The 21168-nt window shown below is 36.0% G+C and overlaps 1 protein-coding gene across 7 annotated transcripts in view; it reads left to right on the forward strand.

Moving 5' to 3' along the window:
• The window catches only part of PLEKHA5 (pleckstrin homology domain containing A5), a 258282-nt gene that overhangs the window by 69152 nt on the left and 167962 nt on the right, over nt 1–21168 (forward strand). The window contains exon 4 of one of the 7 annotated variants that reach the window (XM_023226164.1): nt 9531–11201. The exons of the other annotated variants lie outside the window; for them this stretch is intronic. Coding sequence (XP_023081932.1) covers nt 9531–9534 — 4 coding nt within the window. The 3' untranslated portion in view covers nt 9535–11201. Of the gene's footprint in view, nt 1–9530; nt 11202–21168 lie in introns of those variants that run through there. 7 annotated transcript variants of the gene reach the window in all.

A 21168-nucleotide genomic window follows, 5' to 3' on the forward strand; every position in this document is an offset into this window, starting at 1 on the left:
GTCCGCCACCTCGCCCAGCTAGATTTTTGTATTTTTTAGTAGAGACGAGGTTTCACCGTGTTAGCCAGGATGGTCTTGATCTCCTGACCTCGTGATCCGCCCGTCTCGGCCTCCCAAAGTGCTGGGATTACAGGCTTGAGCCACCGCGCCCGGCCAGTAATACTAATTGTTAATAAGTGAAATGATCTAGTAAATAATTGGTCAGAGTCTTGTGGTACTAAACTTTTAAGGAGTGATAAGACTATCATAGACATTCTACTTAACTAATACTTAAGATTAGGGGTCAGTAATTGTGGCTTGTGGACCAAATCCAGCCTGCTGCCTGTTTTTGTAAATAAAGCTTTGTTGGAATGTAGCCATACTCATTTGTTTATGTAATGTCTATGGCGACTTTCTCACTGTAGCAAAGTTGATAGTTTTGACAGACTGTTCAGTCCACAAGGCCTGAAATATTTACTGTCTGGTCCTGTACAGAATAAATTTGTTGACCCCTGTTTCAGAGTGTTTATGAGGTGCACAAATCCAAGGACAGTAGCGTGTAAGTCAACTTTAAACATAAGAGGATGCAATATTAATGTGGTTTTGATTTTTAAAGAAGGAAAGTCTTAATACTTAGAAGAGGGGTATATGATAGTAAAATTCACAAGAATGATGCTTCATTAGTTAAGACTTTGTTTATTAAGATACTTTATGCTTATTAAGGTAATTGTCCATGTTGGGAACACAGGAAGCCAAGATTTTATTTTATTTTATTTTTTTTTTTTTCAGTAACTAGTTTATTTTTTCTTCAACAATTTTCTTGCTACTGTCAAAAGTTTCTGGCAGACTTTAGTGTTTTAACTGGATACCTATGGTACATATTCTACATGCCAAGTGCTAGAGAGTTTAAGCAAAATTTTACATGGGGTATGTAATAAGTTGATATTTATAATATACAAGGGAAGACAAGTTGAAAATACATGACTTAATAAGAACCATTTTCCCCTTAAGTACTAATTTTTTTCTTATTTCCAACTTAGTTACAAAAAGTAAATAAATCCCATATTTTTCATTTCACTGATGCATGAAAACTCAATGTATGAAGATAAGTCATCAGTTTATAATTACACTATAGGACAAAGATAAGTTTTAAAAAGTTCTAGTCTGTGTATGGCTAAATGCCTCAAATATTTTACATTTACTGATAAATAACAGCATTCCAAATCATGGACAATTATTTTATAATGATTAAAAATTGTAAACTATATCACAGAATATGTTAATCAGCACAAGTCTTCATCAGTTTAAATAAAATTATAGTGGTCTTATTATAAGTTGTAAAATTTGGTAACAGAAAATTTCCATACACAGAAAAAAAAATCACATCATTGCAAATTTAAAAATCATGTAAACTTGAATTACCCTTGCAGTAAGTTGTCTTAAACATTCATATTTACAAGGTTTTTAAAACAAATGTGAATGGAACCCATATTAAAAGTACATTATCACTAAAGTTTAAATTAAAAGGAAAGATACAAAGGAAAGTCATGACAAATAGTTTCTCATGAACATCTCTAAAGTCCTAGCACTACTTAACGTGGATGATAATTTGAAGCTCTGCATGGTAATCTGAGAGTCAATGCATAGATGAAGAAAAAAAGTAGGTACTGTTTGCGTTGCGGAACTATCATCTTCTGGACCTCAATCGCCAAGACAGCATCAGTCAGGTTGCCCACAGTTACCGGATGTTAATAGATGTGTGACTGCAGAGGTGAAGAGGAAAGCATAGGAGGCGTCCACACGAGACTTCTATATGGAGTCCTTGACTGAAAGGAACGGGGAAGCTCCAGGGCCTTCTATGATGCCACAGATTCAACGGTGCCAAGGACTTCACAGAGCAGGTCATCCCTACCTGACTGCTATGTGACGCATGGAGGACAGGGAACCCCTTCCGGAAGCACGAGTTGCCTTCTACCCAAATACGTTTTCCATGAACCATTTAAAACATTTTACTTTCTTTTCATTTTGTTTCCAAATATGAGTTTTAAAAACGTTTTGCCAATAACTAATCTAAAATATTCTATCAATCTTTCATGAAGCTTTATTTATTTATTTATTTATGAATGACACAGGTTCTCGCTCTAACATCCAGGCTGGAGTGCAGTGGCGCAATCATGGTTCACTGCAGCCTCGACCTCCAGGGCTCAAGCAATCCTCCCACCTCAGCCTCCTGAGTAGCTGGGACCATGGGCATGCCCCAGCATGCCCGGCTAACTTTTTAAATATTTTATAGAGACGGGGTCTCCCTAAGTTGCCCAAGCTGGTCTCAAACTCCTGGGCTCAAGTGATCCTCCCACCTTGGCCTCCCAAAGTGTTGAGATTACAGGTGTGAGCCACTGTGCCTGATCCCTCATTTAGCTTTTATTTTAAAAAATAAATAAATAAATAAATAAGTCTCTGTGGCATTTTATATTCAACAGAATTGCAGAAACTGCCATTTATTGGAATGATAAGGGTTCCTCTCCTGCCCAATTTACCACCCACAGGAAAATCCATTTAGTGATGTGTGTACACACGGAAGCCAAGATTTTAAAAGCAAATAATGTTGATTAAATTAGGTTGCTGTGAGAAGGCAGTTTAAATTTTTAATCAATTTCTTACTTCAAATGGAAAGTTAGGTATGAATTTTATACTTGGACATTTATTCTGATTTAGAGTTTTGATTTTTTTAATTTGTATGTAATCGTAGGGTACAAGTGCAGTTTTACTACATTGATATGTATTGCATTGTGGTAAAATCAGGGCCTTCAGTGTGCATCTATCACTGGAGCAACGCACATTGTACCCACCAGACAGCCTCCCAGCACATTGTACCTACCAAGCAACCTCCTGTTATCCACCCTCCTCCTACCCTCCCATCCATCTGAGGCCCTGTATTAGACCATTCTTGCATTGCTATAAAGAGATATCTGAGGCTGGATAATTCATAAAGAAAAGAAGTTTAATTGGCTCATGGTTCTGCAAGGCTGTCCAAGCATGGTGCTGGCATTTACTCTGCTTCTGGGTAGGCCTCACAGAGCTTTTACTCATGGCAGAAGGCAAAGCGGGAGCAGGCATGTCACAGAGCCAGAGCAGGAGCTTTAAAAGAATGGCAGGAAGAGAGGTGCCTCACACTTTTAACAACCAGATCTCATGAGAACTCACTCACTGTTGCTACTACAGCACCAAGCCATGAGGGATCCACCGCCATGACCCAAACACCTCCCACCAGGCTTCACCTCCAACCTTGGGGATTACATTTCAGCGTGAGACTGGGGTAGAACAAATATCCAAACCGTGTCAGTCGCCATTGTCCTTCATTCCATACTCTGCTTCCATGTGTACACATTATTTAGCTCCCACTTATAAGTGAGAACTGCAGTATTTGTCTTTTCTGTGTCTGAGTTGTTTCACTTAAGATAATGACCTCCAGTTCCATCCATGTTGCTGCAGAATACATGATTTTATTCTTTTTCGTGACCGAATAGTATTCCATTGTGTATATGCACATTAACTTTATTCAGTCCTCCATTGATTGACAGTTAGATTGATTCTGTATCTTTGCTATTGTGAATGGTGCTACAATAAACATACAAGTGCATGTATCTTTTTTATATAATGAATTCTTTTCCTTTGGATAGATACCCAGTAGTGGGATTGCTAGATTGCCTGGTAGTTCTATTTCTGGTTCATTGAGAAATCTTCATACTGATTTCCATAGAGGTTGTACAAATTTACATCCCTACCAACTGATTTTTTTTAAATATGAAGAATGGTCTAGAGAATGTGCCCCTCCTTAATATCCCCCTTTTACCTATCTACTGCAGAGTGACTTCAGGAGGTACAGGTATTTACCAGTTTTATTATACAGACAAATTGAATATTGAAATCTCTGGATAAGAGGCACAGATTTCGGATTCAGAGTTGTATGAACAAGGACAAGTGCTCTAGGGACTTCTAAAGCTGGAATTGGAAATCTCAGATGAAATACATTTCTAGTAGTACCACCAGCATATATTCTACTGAACTGGCTTTGTGATCATCATTACTACCTACTTTTTAAAACTGATGAAAAGGGTTTATATCAAATATACTTTAAGGTTATAGAAAGCAAATGATTTACAGGTAAAGCTGTTTTCTTTAGCATTTTAATTTCAAAACATAAAATAGCTACCATTTATTGGGTATTTATACTGTACCAGACACTGTATTTGTCATATTTCAAAAATTTTCTCCTGGTAATGTTCACAATAATTCTGTAGGGTGAGACTATTAGATAAACGAAACCTCTGAACCTTGGAGTTTAACTTGCGCAAAGTTAGTAACAGGACTAGGACTTGAACCTGAACCATCACACTCCAGATCTCTCCATACCACCCTGCTAGCATGTGTACCTGTCATCTTATTCCTGGCTCCTGTTATTTCCCTTTTTATTTCTTTCCCTTCCTTCCACAACCTCTTTTTCCCCCATTTCTTTTCTTTCTTTTTAATGGTTAAGTACATAACTAATACATGCTTATCAGAACAATTCATATAGCACAAAAGGATATAAAGTAAGGAGACTGGGTGAGTGATAGCTCATTCCTGTAATCCTAGCACTTTGGAAGGCCAAGGCAGGCGGATCACTTGAGTCCAGAGTTCGAGACCAGCCTGGGCAACATGGCGAAACCCTGTCTCTACAAAAAAATACAAAAATTTAGCCGGGCGTGGTGGCACACACCTGTAGTCTCAGCTCCTCTGGGAGCTGAGGTGGGAAGATTGATTGAGCCCAGGAGGTGGAGGCTGCAGCAGTGTGCCGAGATTGCACCATTGCACTCCAGCCTAGGTGAAAGAGAGAGACCGTGTCTCAAAAAAAAAAAGTAGCCTTTATCTAGGCTATTAACATATACTGTTCTGTTACCTGCCTTTTAGGTATATATCTATGTATATGTGTGTGTGTGTGTGTATGTGTGTGTGTGTATATGTGTGTATATACGTATGTGTGTATATACACACATAAACACACCCACACAAAAAATAATGTATGTCTATCATAGATGTCTTCCATGGCAGTACACATACTTCTGCCTATTATTTTTGACAGCTGCATGATGTGTTCCATACTACAGATGAACTTTAATTTGTGAAGCCATTCTCTATTGATTATTTTGTTTACTTTGGCATCTTTCTCTCTCTTTGTTGCTATTTATATAACTTTGCTTAATGAGCATCTGGTGTTTGCCTTACCTACACTAATTGAGATGATTGAAGTGTATCTATCTAGTTTCAGTTTTCAAAAAGCAATAGTTATGTTTTTTTCCGTGACATTGAACAGTATTTTATTGAGTCTGATTTCTTGAAGAAAATTTTGTTTCTACAACGTGAGATTTTGTCAGTCTTTTCTAAACTTTTTGAAAAATCTGTTATCTTCCTTTCTCAGTTGTCAACAGAGATTATATTTTATATGTCAGTACTGATTAAGGATTAACTATTTCAATCAAATGTTTTCAGTTAACACATAAAGACAATTTAATAGTAGATTTTTCATAGGTCTTTAGACTGTAAAATCTTGTATATGTTAAATGCATATAGTGAAAAAATTTGAACCACGAACTGTCAACAAGTAATTTGTAATTTTTCCAATAGAGCATTAAGGTAACTAACGTAATTCCTAGTGTCATAAAGAATAAAAAATACCATATCTAGCTAGCAAGAGTGTCTCTTACAAAGCAAGAAGAAAACCTACCCCTATGTGATCTCTTATTCTAAGCAGGTGTGAATAAAAGAGAGACACTGTGGCAAAGTAGAAAAAGCATAAGCTCCTTCTAATCCCTTCCTGCCATTTCCTAGCAATGAAACCCTGTTTTACCTTTGCTCATACACAGTATGAATAGTAAAAGCTCTGTGACAATATTCCTGTACAAACAAAAGACGAATAACATATCCACAACACCCAGAGTGGGTCTCAACAAATGGTGGCTGCTATCGTGTTGCTGCCAAAGCTGCTACTCTGGCTTATGAGTTTTTAACTTGTTTTCTCTGTTTCTTTTTAGAGAAATAGCTTAGAGACAAGTGACTTTTTTTTGATAGTTTGTAGTTGAATGAGAAAATAAAATGAGTTTTTTGGATTCCAGCACTCATTGACCATGTTGACATAATTAAAACTTTCAAATCCTTGTTCACTGGCTGTGATAGAGTAATAATTTAGTTAAATCCCAAGAGCCAACCTGTCCTATTATGTTTAGAAGTGAATATACCTCCTGCCAGCTGTCCCTCCTTCTCTGCCCTTCTGTAGAGTTAGTTCTCTTCCCCACTGACTCCACACTGCACTTCCAACACTGGGGACCTCTCTGTTCAGATCTCACTTTACTTCTTGGCAACATTCAGCATCGTTGGACCTTAACACCCTTTTCTCCTGACTTCTATGACATCATACCCTTGTGGGTTTCATGCTGCTTTCATGACCATTCCTTTTCTGGCCCTTTTCTCACTGCTCCGATCCTACTGGTCTCCCATTCAGACCAGTCTCCCATACTGTTCTGGCTATTTTTCAAATATGTCGGCAATACTTATTTTGGAAGATGTTATGTATTCCTACCTCAGGGTCTTAACACTGAACTTTTCCTCGCCTGTCTTTTTGTTCCCTTTTTGCTCATGTCTCACCTTTTGAATGATGCTTATCCTGACCCCTGTTTAATTTCACTACCCTAGCCACACTCCTGAGCCACACTCTAGTTTTTCTTTCATAGCACTTACCACCTTCTAATGTACTACATCGTTTATTATGTTTGCACTTGTCTTCTTTGATAGAAGCTCTCTGAAGACAAAGATCTGTTTTTCTCACAGATACACCGAGCATAGGACTAGGCACACAGTTGGCATTGTTGAAGTCACAGAGTCTATCTGGTGTGGGGTGTGGGTGTGTGTGTGTGTAAGTCGCCTCATTCACTTCCAAGGCTCTTTGTACACCGTATGCTAGTCAGCCATAAATCTTCATCTCCACCTCTTTCCTGATCTCCACATTCACTGACCTCTTCATACAGTGTCTAATATATACAGTCAGAAAAAAACAACTTTGCCACCTTTGCAGTCATCCTCAGTTTTTCTCTTTCCTTCACTTAACATCACCCCACCTCCCCTGCAGTCTATCATCAGTGAGCCCCGTTGACACTTCCTCCCCTCCAAAACGTATCCCAAATCTGCTCACTTCTCTCCATCTCTGCCACACCTCCCGTCTTTGCCACCATCATCTTTCATGCAGACAACTGTGGCAGCCTCTTTGCTTTTCCCCTGCTTGTTCACCCTTGACCCTTTACAATCCATTCTCCACACTGGCTAGATTCATTTTCTTAAAGTATAAAAATGTAATTCAGATCCTGTCAGTGTCTTCCAGTGGCTTTCCATAGCACTTAGAATAAAATCCAAAGTTTATTATCTGACTTATAAATGTAACCCCAGTTGACTTTTCTACTTCTACAGCTGTTTTCCTCTCATCCTACCATACTCTAGTCACAAAGACCTTCTTTCATCTCTTTCAGATATGCCAGGCTTAGAGCCTTTAAACTAACTGTCCACTCTCTCTATCCGGATTTCTTTTCCCCTTTTTGTGACATTAAGTCAGTGCTTAACTGTTGCTCCCTCGGGGCTTTTCCTGACAATCCATTCACTGAGTCATTGAACCTGTCTTAGTTCTTTGCATAACCCTTTTCCACTATCTCATGTAGTCTTTTGTTTATTGAGTTTCATTCCCCCATGAGAATGTATGCTCCATGACAGCATAGACCTTTTTACTGCTGTTGTGTGTAATACGTAGAACAGTGCCTGGTTCATAGTTAATGCTTAGTAGATATTTGTGGAATGAATGATTGCGTGAATGAACAAAGGGAGCAGATTTTTTTTAATTACAAATTTTGTAATACTCAAGTTGTTAACTATCTGATTAACAATATCCTTAGGCAGAGGTGGGAAAAAATGAGTTTTGATTTTGGGGAAAGGAGCACTAAGAAATATTTATTTTTCTATCTTTTAGCAGAACGCAGGAATAGTTATACCCCATCCCCATTTTTTTATTTACGTAGTGAAATATTTTTAAAAATTTTTCTATAAGACCGTTATTCAGCAGCAAAATTATTTCATGTATGGTTTTGTTTTTTTGTTTTTCTAGCAAAACATGATAGATTTTCTTATAGTCTAAACATTGTCTATAGCAAAAGACAGCTTGAATGCCAAAATAATGTATAATTAGATCTATTCATTATCTTGCCACATGCTAAGTAGGTGCTAAGGATTTACCACTGCAGTAAAAGTCACTGGATCATTACATTTATTTTATGTAAATATGATTTAAAATTTACAATTCTTTTTTGTAAGACGGTAACAAATTATTATGTAAAATGTATACCTCTGCCCAAGACTCTTGCAAATGTTTGCTTCTGATTTTGTAGAGATCTTCCTAACGATTGAATATGTAAAATTCAAAATGCTTTTTTTCTTTTTTGGAAAAATGCCTTCTGTAGATATATCTGGGTGAGAAAGCAATAAAATATAAAAAAAAAATATTTTATCAGCAACATCTAGCGTCAGTACTTCATGACTGTCAGTGTGTTGTACTGAAAAGTGTCATTGGTTTGTCCCAAAGAACGAGGTGGTGGCAGTGATGGCAGCATCTGTTTCTAACTTGTAGTTTATTTCTCATTTTCAAGATCCTGTTGCCACTGGTTTTTCTTCCCAGTGGTTGGTTAAAATTCAGAGTTGTTTCATGAATACATGACAGTGTGATCTTAGGAGCTTGCAGTTGCTCAGAAGCCAACCACACTTCGAAAGTTTGATGTAAATATTTGTACTGCAAGATGCTTTTTGTTGAGATACCAGGTCCCAGCAAAAAGTAGCATTAAACCTGATGACCACAGATACCATGGAGGAAAAGCACATTCTAAGACTTGAGCTTTTTTTCTGAAGCTGTGTGTAACTGATGCTATATTTTATTCTCTAAGTTAGGTGAAATCTCAAACTTTTTGAAAAGAGTCACTAAAAGAGAATGAAATGTCATTTGCATCAACATGGATGGAACTGGAGGTCATTAAGTGAAATAAGCCAGGAACGGAAAGACAAATAGCACATGTTTGCATTCTTAAGTGGAAGCTAAAAAAATGAATATCATGGAGGTCGACAGTAGAATGATGACAGTATAGGGGGAAGGGGAGCTGAAGAAAGGTTAGTTAGTGGGTACAAACATACAGTTAGATGGAAGGAAAAAGCTCAAATATTGGATAGCAGAGTAGGGTGACCATAGTTAGCAACAATGTATTAAATGCATTTCAGAATAGCTAGAAGAGAGGACCTAAAATGTTCCCAACACAGAAAAATGATTAGTACTTGAGGTGATGGATCCCCCAAATAACCTGAGTTGATCATTATAGTTTCCATGCGGCAACAAAAGTATCACCTGTCCCCCTTAAATATGTATAAATATTATGTACCAATAAAAAAATTTTAAACATTAAAAAACTTTTTTTAATCCTTTATCCTTCCAGCTGAATACATTTCCTTTTCATTCTTCTGAGAATAGAAGATTTAATGGAAGTTAAATCTCTATGCAGGCCTATGACTAGCTTCACTTCTTGGTGACTAATACTAGTTGACAAAACAGCATATTCTAAACTAATTGTCTTCATTATCCAGTAGCTTTCCTATTCCCCATAACAAATGTTCCAAATCTTTGATTACTCACCTCAGAATGCTTGTCTCACTCCTCTTTTCTTCATTCCTAGCAGATCATTCCTTGGAGAAGAAAATAGAAACTATCAGCCATGAACTTCATTAGCTTTTTCCTCCTCTTCAATCCAAATCTGTGTATCTTCATTCATTTTTCTTAACCCCTTCCTTGCTTGCTATTTCTGCTTTCCAAAACCAAGGAAAGAATTTTGACAGAAGTGCCCAAGGAATTCACTGGGGGAGAATGAATGATTCAATAAATGATGTTATGATAATTAGATAGATAGCTATATGTAAGCATAAATTTTTTTTTAAAACATTAGGCCCTTGTAATCATATGCATAAAAATTAAGTGGATTATTGATTTAAATGTAAAAACAAAAAGTATAAAACTTTTAGAAAAAAGATTGTGACATTGGGCCTGGCAAAGATTTCTTAGATGTAATTAAAGATTTATAAAAGAAAAGATTGGTAAACTAGACTTCATCAAAATTTAGAAATTTTGCTTTATCTGTGTAGGACATTGAAGAGAATGAAAAGACAAGTCACAGACTGGGAGAACATACAGGCAAGTCACATATTTGTCAAATAACTCATAGCCAGAATATATAAAGAACTTTTACAACTCAATAATAAAAAGACAAACAGCCCAATTTTTTAAATGGGGGAAAAATTTAAATGTATTTCACAAGAGAATATACTCAAATAGCCAGTGAGCACATGTGAGCACATGAAAAGATGTTCAGCATCATTAAACATTAGCAGATTGCAAATTAAAACCACACTGAGGAACCCACTAGAATGGCTATAATCAAAGACTGTCAATATCAAGTATTGCAGAGGATGTGGAAAAACTCAAACTGTTACACTGGTAATAGAAATATAACATGTTACAACACTTTGTAAAGAGATTGGCAGTTTCTGGAAAAAATTAATTGTAAATTTGACCAAGCAATTCTACTACTTAAGTATCTTAAGAAGAATGAAAACATATCCACACAAAGATTTGTACTAAAATGTTGATAGCATTATTCATAATCGCCTAACAGTGCAAATGTCTGTCAACTACTGTGAATGGATAGACAAAATGTGCTATCAATACAGTAAAACTACCCAGCAATAAAAAAAAAAACAGTTGACTGATAAATGGTATACGATGACCGAATTTTAAAACCTTGATGCCAAGGAGCCAGACACAGAGACTACACATTATATAATTCCATTTTTGTGAATTTCCCAGAAAGGCAAATTATAGAGACAAAACAAATCAGTGGTTGCCTAGGGCTGGTGGTGGATGTGGAGATTGACTGTAAATGGGACATGAGGGAATTTTTTTGTGGTGATGGAAACGTTATAAAACTGGATGTGGTAATAGTTGCACAACTCTGTAAATTCACTAAAAGTCACTGAACAGTACACTTAACCATAGGTGGGTTTAATGAAATGTGAATTATACTGCAATAAAACTAAATAAAAGCTGAGTTAGTACCTTTGCCTCGGGTTCATTACTTTTTGTTCATTCTTAATTATTCCCTTCACAGTTACTCCCCACTCTTCCCCTACCACTTTCCATATTTCTTTACTATTGAAAATTATTTTCAGTAGTTTTGCCTCCTGAGTTCACTGCCTTTTAGATCACATTTAGACCATGGGTTTCTATCACCACAAAAAAATTCCAAAATCTGCATCCAAATTTCAACTCTATTCACTTATCTGTGTGACACAATAAGCCTCGGAGTCTCTGTGTCCAGATTTGTTTACCAGGTAGAATATTAATAAAATCTATTACATGAGGATTTGTGAATATGAAATGAAACCATATATTTGAGACATTCTATAAGTGCTAGTTGTCATTCATCACCTTAAAACAAGACTCATAAGTTGAAAGGCTGTGAACTGGTGAGCATCTAGAGGAGTGGCTCTTAATCAGAGCAAACTCAAAATTTAGAGAGGTTTTACAGACTGGCTCCACTGATGGGTCAGGTGGAAAGGTTTCTGGACCCTGGGAAGTACATGTGTGTGTTTGCTCTCCAGCTTCCCAGATGATTCTGCTATAACCCAATGGTAAACAAAACAACAACAGATTGCAGTGTAAGACTCAGCCCATAGAATGTACAAACACCAATTGTGAACCCTAACAAACTGTGGTCTCTGGGTGATAATGATGTGATAATGATAATTGCTGTAGAAGGCTCATGTATTCATTTCTAGTCTTGCTTCTCCCATTCCCTCCCTTTGGTTAGGTATCAAATGGAAGGCAGATACGTTTAAGTCATGAGCAAGATCCGCCCATCTCATGTATGTACATGCAGTGGGACAAATGCACTAACACTGTATAAAGTCTTCAGAGGATACTCAGTTGTCATAGAAATAAGTTATGTCTTTGGTTGAGTTTTTAAACATTCATTCTTACTGGGGTAGTATTTGGAAAACATTATATCAGGTTTTGCTGGTAGAGAAAGGGTAAATCAGTAAGTTAAAGAATAAGTGATATATAAGGATTTAAAAAAGAAGGCCTCAGGTTTAAGGGATATATGTAATTACAAGATGATCTCAATTTTAAATCAGAACACTTAAGTTGGATGTATGGGAGACAGGAAATGCATGTTAGAGAGCAATTTAGTGATATGGAGGAATTCATACAGTGAATTTGAAATGAGTAAGTACTATGCCAGTGTGACTGGAATTACTGCCTCTTTGCCTGTCTTCATTTACCTGTTTTTGTATCTATCTCTTTCTTAGAGTTGACTCCCTCACTCTTCTGTTTTCCAGGGTCTAGAACACTTCTTGCCATCTGCTTCCAGATTCCATCTCAGAATAATTAGTTTTTATCTCTTTCTTTCTTCCCGGTGTTGACAGCCGTCACTTTCTAGTATTCACATTGTCAATATCACAACTTCTCCAGTCTCCACACCACCAGTTCCCTGGTCCTCCACTGTGCCACATCTCAGCCTTGACCTGGCTGTTTCCTCCTCTTTCTGTCTCCTGTCTAGTCTAGATCCTTAGTATTCATCTGGGCATTTCAGAAAGTTCACCCCTCTCATAAAGACCTTACTGATTGCCTTCCTTAGAATGCTTCATCTCTTTCCTCTAAGTTCTCTAGGATACTAAAGCAACTGTCTTTTACTGTAATACTTAGATTAGTTATATGTACTCTTGCCTGGTCATTCCTATTAGTTGAACTCTTTAAAAACAGAGATAGTTGTACTCATTTTTGTTCCCATTGTGCATTGCAGTGTACCGTAACTCATATATAACATGTTCTCAAATAATATTTATAGATCACAGTTAGATTTTTTATTTGTTTCTTTTTAGTGAAGTGTTTTCACTTTCTCATTTAGGAATCATAGAGCTTTCTTTGAGTACTGTAGGTAACTTATTCTTCCTACAGAACTACCCCCATACATACAGTACTTAGAGACACAAAAAGGCTTGGGAAGAAGGGAAAAGCTCTAATTAGCATATGGGCCCATTTAAAGGTGGGTCAGCCCCATTCTGTCAGTGACTTGCTATCCTGAGCGGGGTGCATGTCAAGTGTTCAGACACTTCCTATTTTTGCTCGTCTACCCAAGGTGAAAGTGGGAAGTAGATGTGAAAGAGTTGTCTAGCTGGTTTTAGTGGGGCTGTACTAGATTTAGATTTATGGAGGAAGATTAAAATGGAGCAGAGGAAAAAACTTCTTGACCATATTTTCATCATCCCAAACTAATGGCCTTTGCAGCAATTTACTTAACAAACTAGGTGAATTATGTATTTGATGGCATAAATATGCATGCACAAAATATTTGGTTTTTGTGGCATTTTTGTAAAACTGTTTCTCAAAAATACAACATTCTTTAAAGACTTTTTTATAGGTTTATCAGTATTTGGGTGACGTATAATTTATAACTCAATTATTTAATATATAAACAACAGATAAAAATCCTGTCACCATAGTTTGAGGATAGCAAACATTTTAATAAATACATTGAACATTTCAGTTTATTAGTCTTTATTAATGTTTCCAAAGGAGAAATTAAAATACCACTGCATAGTTTTCAGATTGTTTTACTTGGTGAACAGGCAAGAGGACAGAATAAGAGATTGAAAAGTGAAATAAGGGTAGTTTATAGTTTGTTTAATTTATCAATGGTCCTATTTACATTTTGGGATCACATCTTGGACGTTTTGCAACTTCCAATTCATTCTAGCATTTTGGGATTCTTATGTTGACATAATTAATTCTATATTGAAACCTAAGGACTTGTTATTTAATAAACTTGTAGAAATAATCATTTCCAGTTAAATGAACCACAAAGATTATGAGGTTAAAAACAAATCAGTTATCATTTAGTAGTTCTGTATTGTCAGTTAATGATCTTTATTAAATGTACGACTTTCTGAGTTTATTTGGAAGTAGGTCATCACATGCTGAGATGAAATACCAAGTCATTTAAATTACATACTGAGCATGCTCATATGAAGTACTTACTCTTGGAGACTGCGGTGTGGTTCAGTTTTCTTATAGTGGAAAGAGAGAAAAGAGATCACGGTGTGCCCCTTTGTCATCATTCTGTCAGAAAGCATGTAATTTGTCTTTAGAAACCAGAAGCCTGAGACAAAGAAAAGAACGCAGATTTTTAGCAGAAGGCTATTTGGTGAGTTAATTGGCTGTTCTGTTCTATTTTGCTCTAATCGGTCAGTTATTCCTAGCCAGTCTATGTCTTTACTTATATCTGCTGCTTTTTTGTACTGTGCTGAAGCTTTATGTAGCAAGTAACTTAGCTGAGATTGGGAGAAAATTGTTTCTGCAGTCTAAATCTTATTCTTCTGAAATATTTCCAGTACATTTCTGAGGTGACAAGTTCATAAGTTGCTATGATGATACTTTCTCATGTTCTCCACAAATTTTCTTTGCTCACTTGTGCTGAATAATGCTGGCAGAATTATGTGCCGAGATACCTCAGGATTTGTCTTTTTGGACAGTTTAGCATTTTTGTTCTTACATCTTAATGAAATTACAGTTTTCGCTTTCACATTTCTATACTGTATCTACCAAAGTAGTAGGTAAGAAAGATCAGAAATTCTTTAAAGAAAATGAGAGGGTGTATTACAGTAATATGTATACATATTATTAAAAAGGTGGTTCAGAAATGAAAGTTTGCTTTGCAATACAGTTGATCATTTAAACTATCCTAAAATGAAATGAAATTGACAACATTTTGTAAAATATAAGATGTTACAGTTATTCTGTATTCATATTTAGAATTCTATCTTAATTTATTGAACTAGCTACATAAATGTTGCGTAATAGTTTTGCAGGTTTAGGCTGTTACTTTCTCTGAGCTCATATTATCAATGAGTGATCAATAGGAAGATAATCTTATTTAAATGTTTTGTGATTTTTTAAAAAATCTGAAGTGTTCATGTTTTACCATGAAGTTAAAGGGGGATCTTTTTGTGCATTTTCTCCATATTATGCTCTTATAATGTTATATAATATTTAAAATCTATACATTGTTATTTCATGATGAACACAATTTTGATTATGTATTTATAATCGGTAAACTTGGCAACCAAATATTCAGAGTCTTCTCCTGGAGATTAAAATGGCATTACTCTGCTGAAGATACAACTTTATATTTTTTGAAGATTTGAAGAAAAAGCATAAAATTACCATATTTATTTCCTTCGGGGAAAATCATGTTTGTTAGTACACATAAATGTCAGGTAGGGAATTTGAGACATATAAAGTGCTTTAAAGAGGTCTAGAAAAATGATGTGGGGGGTGGGAAAAATAGGAAGAGACTACTGAAAGCTTAGTACCTTCAAATGCCAGGCAATTATGTGAGGCTTTCCTGAAATATCTTCATTTTGTGAACTTCCCCCACTATGCCATTTTCCAGGATTGGCACTTGTGAAGGAGGTGGGTGTATACTTAAGCTTATATATTCATGAAAAGGGAGGGTTAGCGTTTAGAGATGAGGACTGGGTGACAGGACTCAAGAAATCTATTCCCACTTCTTTATACTGACTCACTTGTTTGACCTTGCACATGATGCCTACCTTATTTATTTCTACCTACTTTTAGTATAATACTTTACCATAGCGATAAAGTGGTTCATTTATAGTTTCTAAAGTAATAAAATTATTTCACAGACTGTGACAAAGATTCATGAGGGGATAAGTCATTCACTAATAGCCATTGTGGGAAGAAAACAAACAAGTATTGCTTTTCCAAATTCTATTAAATTTTTTTAACTGAAATATCTCAAGTGCATAAAATCTATAAAGTCCTCTGTAGTCTTTGAAACTAATCTCAGAAATACATATTCCATGTGTATTATGTAATGGTGACAGATGTGGTTTTAACTTCTTTCTCTCATATTCACTGCAGACTGGATGGTCACAAAATTTTCATGGCAAGGTTATACTGTTATATTATTTTATACTACTTTCTCTTATTTATTTAGTCCCAGATACTCTAATCATAAATCTTCATAGATCAATAGAAGAGAAATAATGAATAGAAGATCTATTAAAGAAATGTGTGGAGAAATACTGGGAAATGTAAGAAAAATACAGAAAGAAAAATTACCAATGACAAGGGTCTCTTTGCCAGGTTTCTAGATATTAAGAATATACCTATATATCTTACTCATTTCCAAATCATTAAATTTATCTACTCATTTAACTTAACATCTACCCATTAAGGAACACTTATTTCCTTAATTTTGATGAATCTCAGTAGTGCTTAAAGATCCTAAGTGGTGGTGGATGAAAATGGATTTTGTGGTCAAGTACGTTTGGCGAATAACAGACCATAAAGGACTGTTCATAGCAGAACTTCTTGCCCTTTAATATCTTATTCAGAACCTCACCCTGGAACTTAATTTTTTCTGGTGTATGGTTTACTTTTGAAAGGAAGAACTGTAATACATAATATTAAACATTTGGCAAGCGTTTCAGTAATTTTAACTATGAATTTCTATATTAAAATATCTGGATAAATAAAGGAAAAATTGTCAGTTTGCTTTTTATCTTCTATTTTGTAGTCTTAGAATTAAAGGGTGATGAGATGTAAAATGTATAATTAGTAGATAAGGTGATTATCATAGATATGTAAGTTAAAATGGCATTTTTGAAAGCCACTAGAAGTGTACATTACACTAGGCGTGTAGGCAATGAATACAACATGAAAGGTTTATAATAAAATAGTAACTGGGTAAAGATTTTTATAATTCTCACAAGTTTCCACTCATTCTCTTAAAGTTACTCTAAAGAACCTAGCATGGTGTTAGTCACAAAGTAGGCATTCAATAAATGTTTATCTAGGCAGGTGCGGTGGCTTATGCCTGTAATCCTAGCACTTTGGGAGGCCAAGACAGGTGGATCACCTGAGTTCAAGAGTTCGAGACCAGCCTGGCCAACATGGTGAAACCCCGTCACTACTAAAAAATACAAAAATTAGCTGGGCGTGGTGGCAGGTGCCTGTACTCCCAGCTACTCGGGAAGCTGAGGAGGAGAATCGCTTGAACCCAGGAGTTGGAGGTTGCAGTGAGCTGATATCATACCACTTGCACCCCAGCCTGGGCAACAGGGCAAAAACTCTTGTCTCAAAAAAAAAAAAAAAAAAGAGTTTATCTTTTCACTTGAATTTAAGCCTTCTGCCTCTTCATTGAAACACACCATAGTCATGGAAGTAGAATACCTATTGTCGGCTCCACTGGCCCACCCACCTACTTTAGGGGACTTTTTCTTAAATTGTATTTTGAAATACTGATAGTTGGATTCAGTTTCCAACTAAACTTTCATTTTTTGGCACTCCAGTGAAATTTGAAACCTAATTTAAATAGCAGTTTTCTTTGCTGTAACCTAATGACTGTACATGTTCTCAAATCCTTGTTTATTACAAAAAGAGAGGATACAAATATTAATACATCTAGTGCCAAGACCTCCTGTTCTTAGCTACTTAAGAGCCTGAGTTGGGCCGGTTTCTTGATCCCAGGGTACTCTGCAGATCGAATGTTGGCCTCAGATATTTGACATCAATATGATTGTCCCTGAGAATGAAGATAGATCGAGTTTCCATTAAGCTTAGTATAGAATTGATATTTTGCTAGTTTAGTAGCCATATTTATCTCAAAATAAAGTACAAGAAATTAAATATGCAATTCAGAGAGAAATAGTGAAAAATATGAGGGAACTTCAAAAATTTATGGAAAATTTACTTCAAAAAGTGATAAAACTATGCATGGATTTCATAAATTTTTTTTATACCAAAATAAACTTGTATGAATGTGTTGTAGCATGTCTGAACAGGACCTAGTTTGAGGCACTAAGAAGGATAAGACATCAGTTTGAAAAGAACTATCAGAATGACATGAATTCTGCTAAAATTGAAGCAAGAATAAACATCACATTTATGGTGAAGCTTGGATGGAAGAATAGTAAAATCATCGATGATTCACAAAAGGTTTATGGGGACAACACTCCAAAGAAATCAGCAGTTTACAAATGGATAACTCATTTTAAGAAGGGACAAGACAATGTTAAAGATGAAGCTTGCACCAGCAGACCATCCACATCAGTTTTCAAGGAAAAAATAAATCTTGTTTATGCCCTAATTGAAGACTGACAGTTAACAGCAGAAATCGGAACCTCCACCACAGACAGTTTGATTGGTTCAGCATACACAAATCTGACTGAAAAATTAGTTGAGCAAACTTTCCACTCAGTGAGTGCCAAAACTGTTGCATCTAGATTAGCTCGAGAAGAGCAGAGCTTCCAGTGGAAATTTTAAACAAGTGAGATCAAGATCCTGAAGCATTTCTTTGAAGAATTGTAACAGAAGATGAAATATGGCTTTACCAGTATGGTCCTGAAAACAAAGTACAATCAAAGCATGGCTACCAAGAAGTGGAAGTGGTTTAGTCAAAGCAAAAGTGAACTGGTCACAAGCAAAGGTCACAGCAACAATTTTGAAAGATGCTCACAGCATTTTGCTTGTTATGACTTTCTCAGGGGCCAAGGAACAATAACATCTGCTTATTATGAGAATGTTTTGAGAAAGTTAGTCAGAGCTTTAGTAGAAATGTCTGGGAAATCATCTTCACAGAGTTCTCCACCACAGCAATGCTCCTGCTCATTCCTCTCATCAAACAAAGGAATTTTGTGAGAGTTTTTGTGGGTAGTCATGAGGCATTCATCTCATCATCCTGATTTGGCTTCTTCTGACTTCTTGTTTCCTAATGTTAAAAAATCTTTAAAGGATTTTAAGGATGTCCATTTCTATTCAGTTAATAATGTGAAAAAGACTACATTGACGTGGTTAAATTCTTAGGACTCCCAGTTATTTAGGGATGGAGTAAATGGCTGGTATTCTCATTTATAAAAGTGTTTTAACCTTAATGGAATTTATGTTAAGGATTAGTTTATAATATTTATCTTTTAGTTTCATTTTTCCACAAATTTTTGAAGTCCCCTGATACGTCTTAGTAAAATGCTACACATATTCAGAGATTTTTATTTCTGACATTTTTAAAAGTGTAAGTCCGAAATCTACTTTGTAAAGGTAAAAGAGTGTAAATCCAGAACGGAGGACCTGTGACTTACTAATACAAATGGAACTTCTCCCTCTAGCTGTCATTTAACATGAGTGATTTCCAGTGGAAGAGGTTCTGGATTTTAGGAGTCGGGATCTTCTCCCATTCTTCTTGCTGTTTGGTGTACAGCTTGTCTGCTGTCCAGCACACATCTTTGGGTTATTTTCCTTTCTAGATGAGCTATGATTTTTTTTTTTTTTTTTGTCAGAAAGGTATGTTTTAGATATATGCATAATTTTTTTGGAGCTATACATTTTCCTTGAGAATAAATATCTGAAATTATCGTTTAAGTCAATAAGAAAGCATGATTTTTAAGTATATATCAAAAACATATTTTTCCTTTGAGGTCAAGTTGTCAGAGGCAGGAAAGGAAGAAGTGCAGCAGTTAATATCTAGCCAGCCAAATTTATCTGGGAGATGGATTATTAAGGTTAATAAGAAGTAGAAAGTATAGAGCAAAGGATGTGAATGTTGGGAGACTTAGTCAGTGTATATGTTTCCTGGTTGGTCAGAGACATTGTCGTTTTTACTGCCTTTTCTCCACTTTCTAAAGAGTTAATAAGGAAGCAATTTTTTTTTTATTTGAAGAGTTGGTCTGTTTATAAATTTTAACAATGATGTTCGGTAGAGTTGCTGCTGTAAATCTAGACATTAACATGAAACTTAGCCATGTTTTTTAAGGCTTATAGGGGTTTTGACTAGGGTTTATGGAGGAATATTACATTTTATTCTTTTTCTTGTTTTTAATAATTAAAAAGTATGAAATAGTTATTGTAAAAATATTACAGATATACCAAAGATATGAATAAGATAAGAGAGTTGCCCCTACACTTTGTTCTTTGGTTTTATGACGCATACCCTGCCCCCACAAAGTTGAATAATATTCCCCCATTTCAGGATGTGTAGTGATAATCTGATCCCAGAACCTGTGAAGGCTACTTTCTGTGGCAAAGACTTACCAGATGTGATTAAATTAAGGACCTTGAGATGCGGTTTTCCTTGATCTTGGTGGGGAGGGCAGTGGCAAATGCAGTCACAAGTGTCCTTAGAAGGGGAGGTGGACAGAGGGAGATTTCAGAGAGCAGTGTGACTCCTGAGGCAGAGATGGAGTGATGGGACCACAAGCCAAGGCATGCAGAAGCTGGAAGAGGCAAACGCGAACTTATTCTCCTTTACAGTCTATGGAATCCCTCTCAACACCTTAATTTCTACCCATTAATACTGATTTTGGCCTGATTTCTGGCCTCTAGAGCTGAGAGAAAATAAATTTCTGTTGTTTTAAGTCAATAGAAGATATCAAATGACCTAGTCACAAAAAATTTATTTTAAAGATCTTAATTGGCTTTTGTTTGCAATTCTAGAATCAGGTAAGACCTCGTCCTGTAAAATAGAATTGAGTGTTGTGATGAACTGAGCAGAGGAGGTTGGTTTTATTGACAAAAAAGGGCTGAAGAAAGCCGAATCAGAGAACAAAAAGCCGATTGGTTGTTTCAAAGTTACTTTCCTTATAAAGTTTAAAGCAGGAGCTACTGCCTTATCATGCTGGCTAAAATTGACCTGTTTGGGGATTCGGCTATTATCTCCATTCCTCTCCTGATTTCTTGGAAGGTCAGATAAACAACTTAGTTTTAGCTTGGTGGTGTGAACTTCAGCATGAGTAACTCCATTTTGGTTTGGTCTGTTGAGCCTAATGCAGGAGCTCAGTCCAAATCAATGACCTATAAATTTTATTTAACAGAGCCTTGTATTAGTTTCCTATGACTACTGTAACAAATTACAACGTTGGTGACTTTGGTAATTCAGTCACATCTGCTAAGTCTTTGTCACAGTTGGGATCATGTGGAATAATCGCTTGAACCCAGGAGGTGGAGGT

This window comes from Piliocolobus tephrosceles, chromosome 10 (genome assembly GCF_002776525.5).
Source record: "Piliocolobus tephrosceles isolate RC106 chromosome 10, ASM277652v3, whole genome shotgun sequence".
Lineage (NCBI taxonomy): Eukaryota > Metazoa > Chordata > Mammalia > Primates > Cercopithecidae > Piliocolobus > Piliocolobus tephrosceles.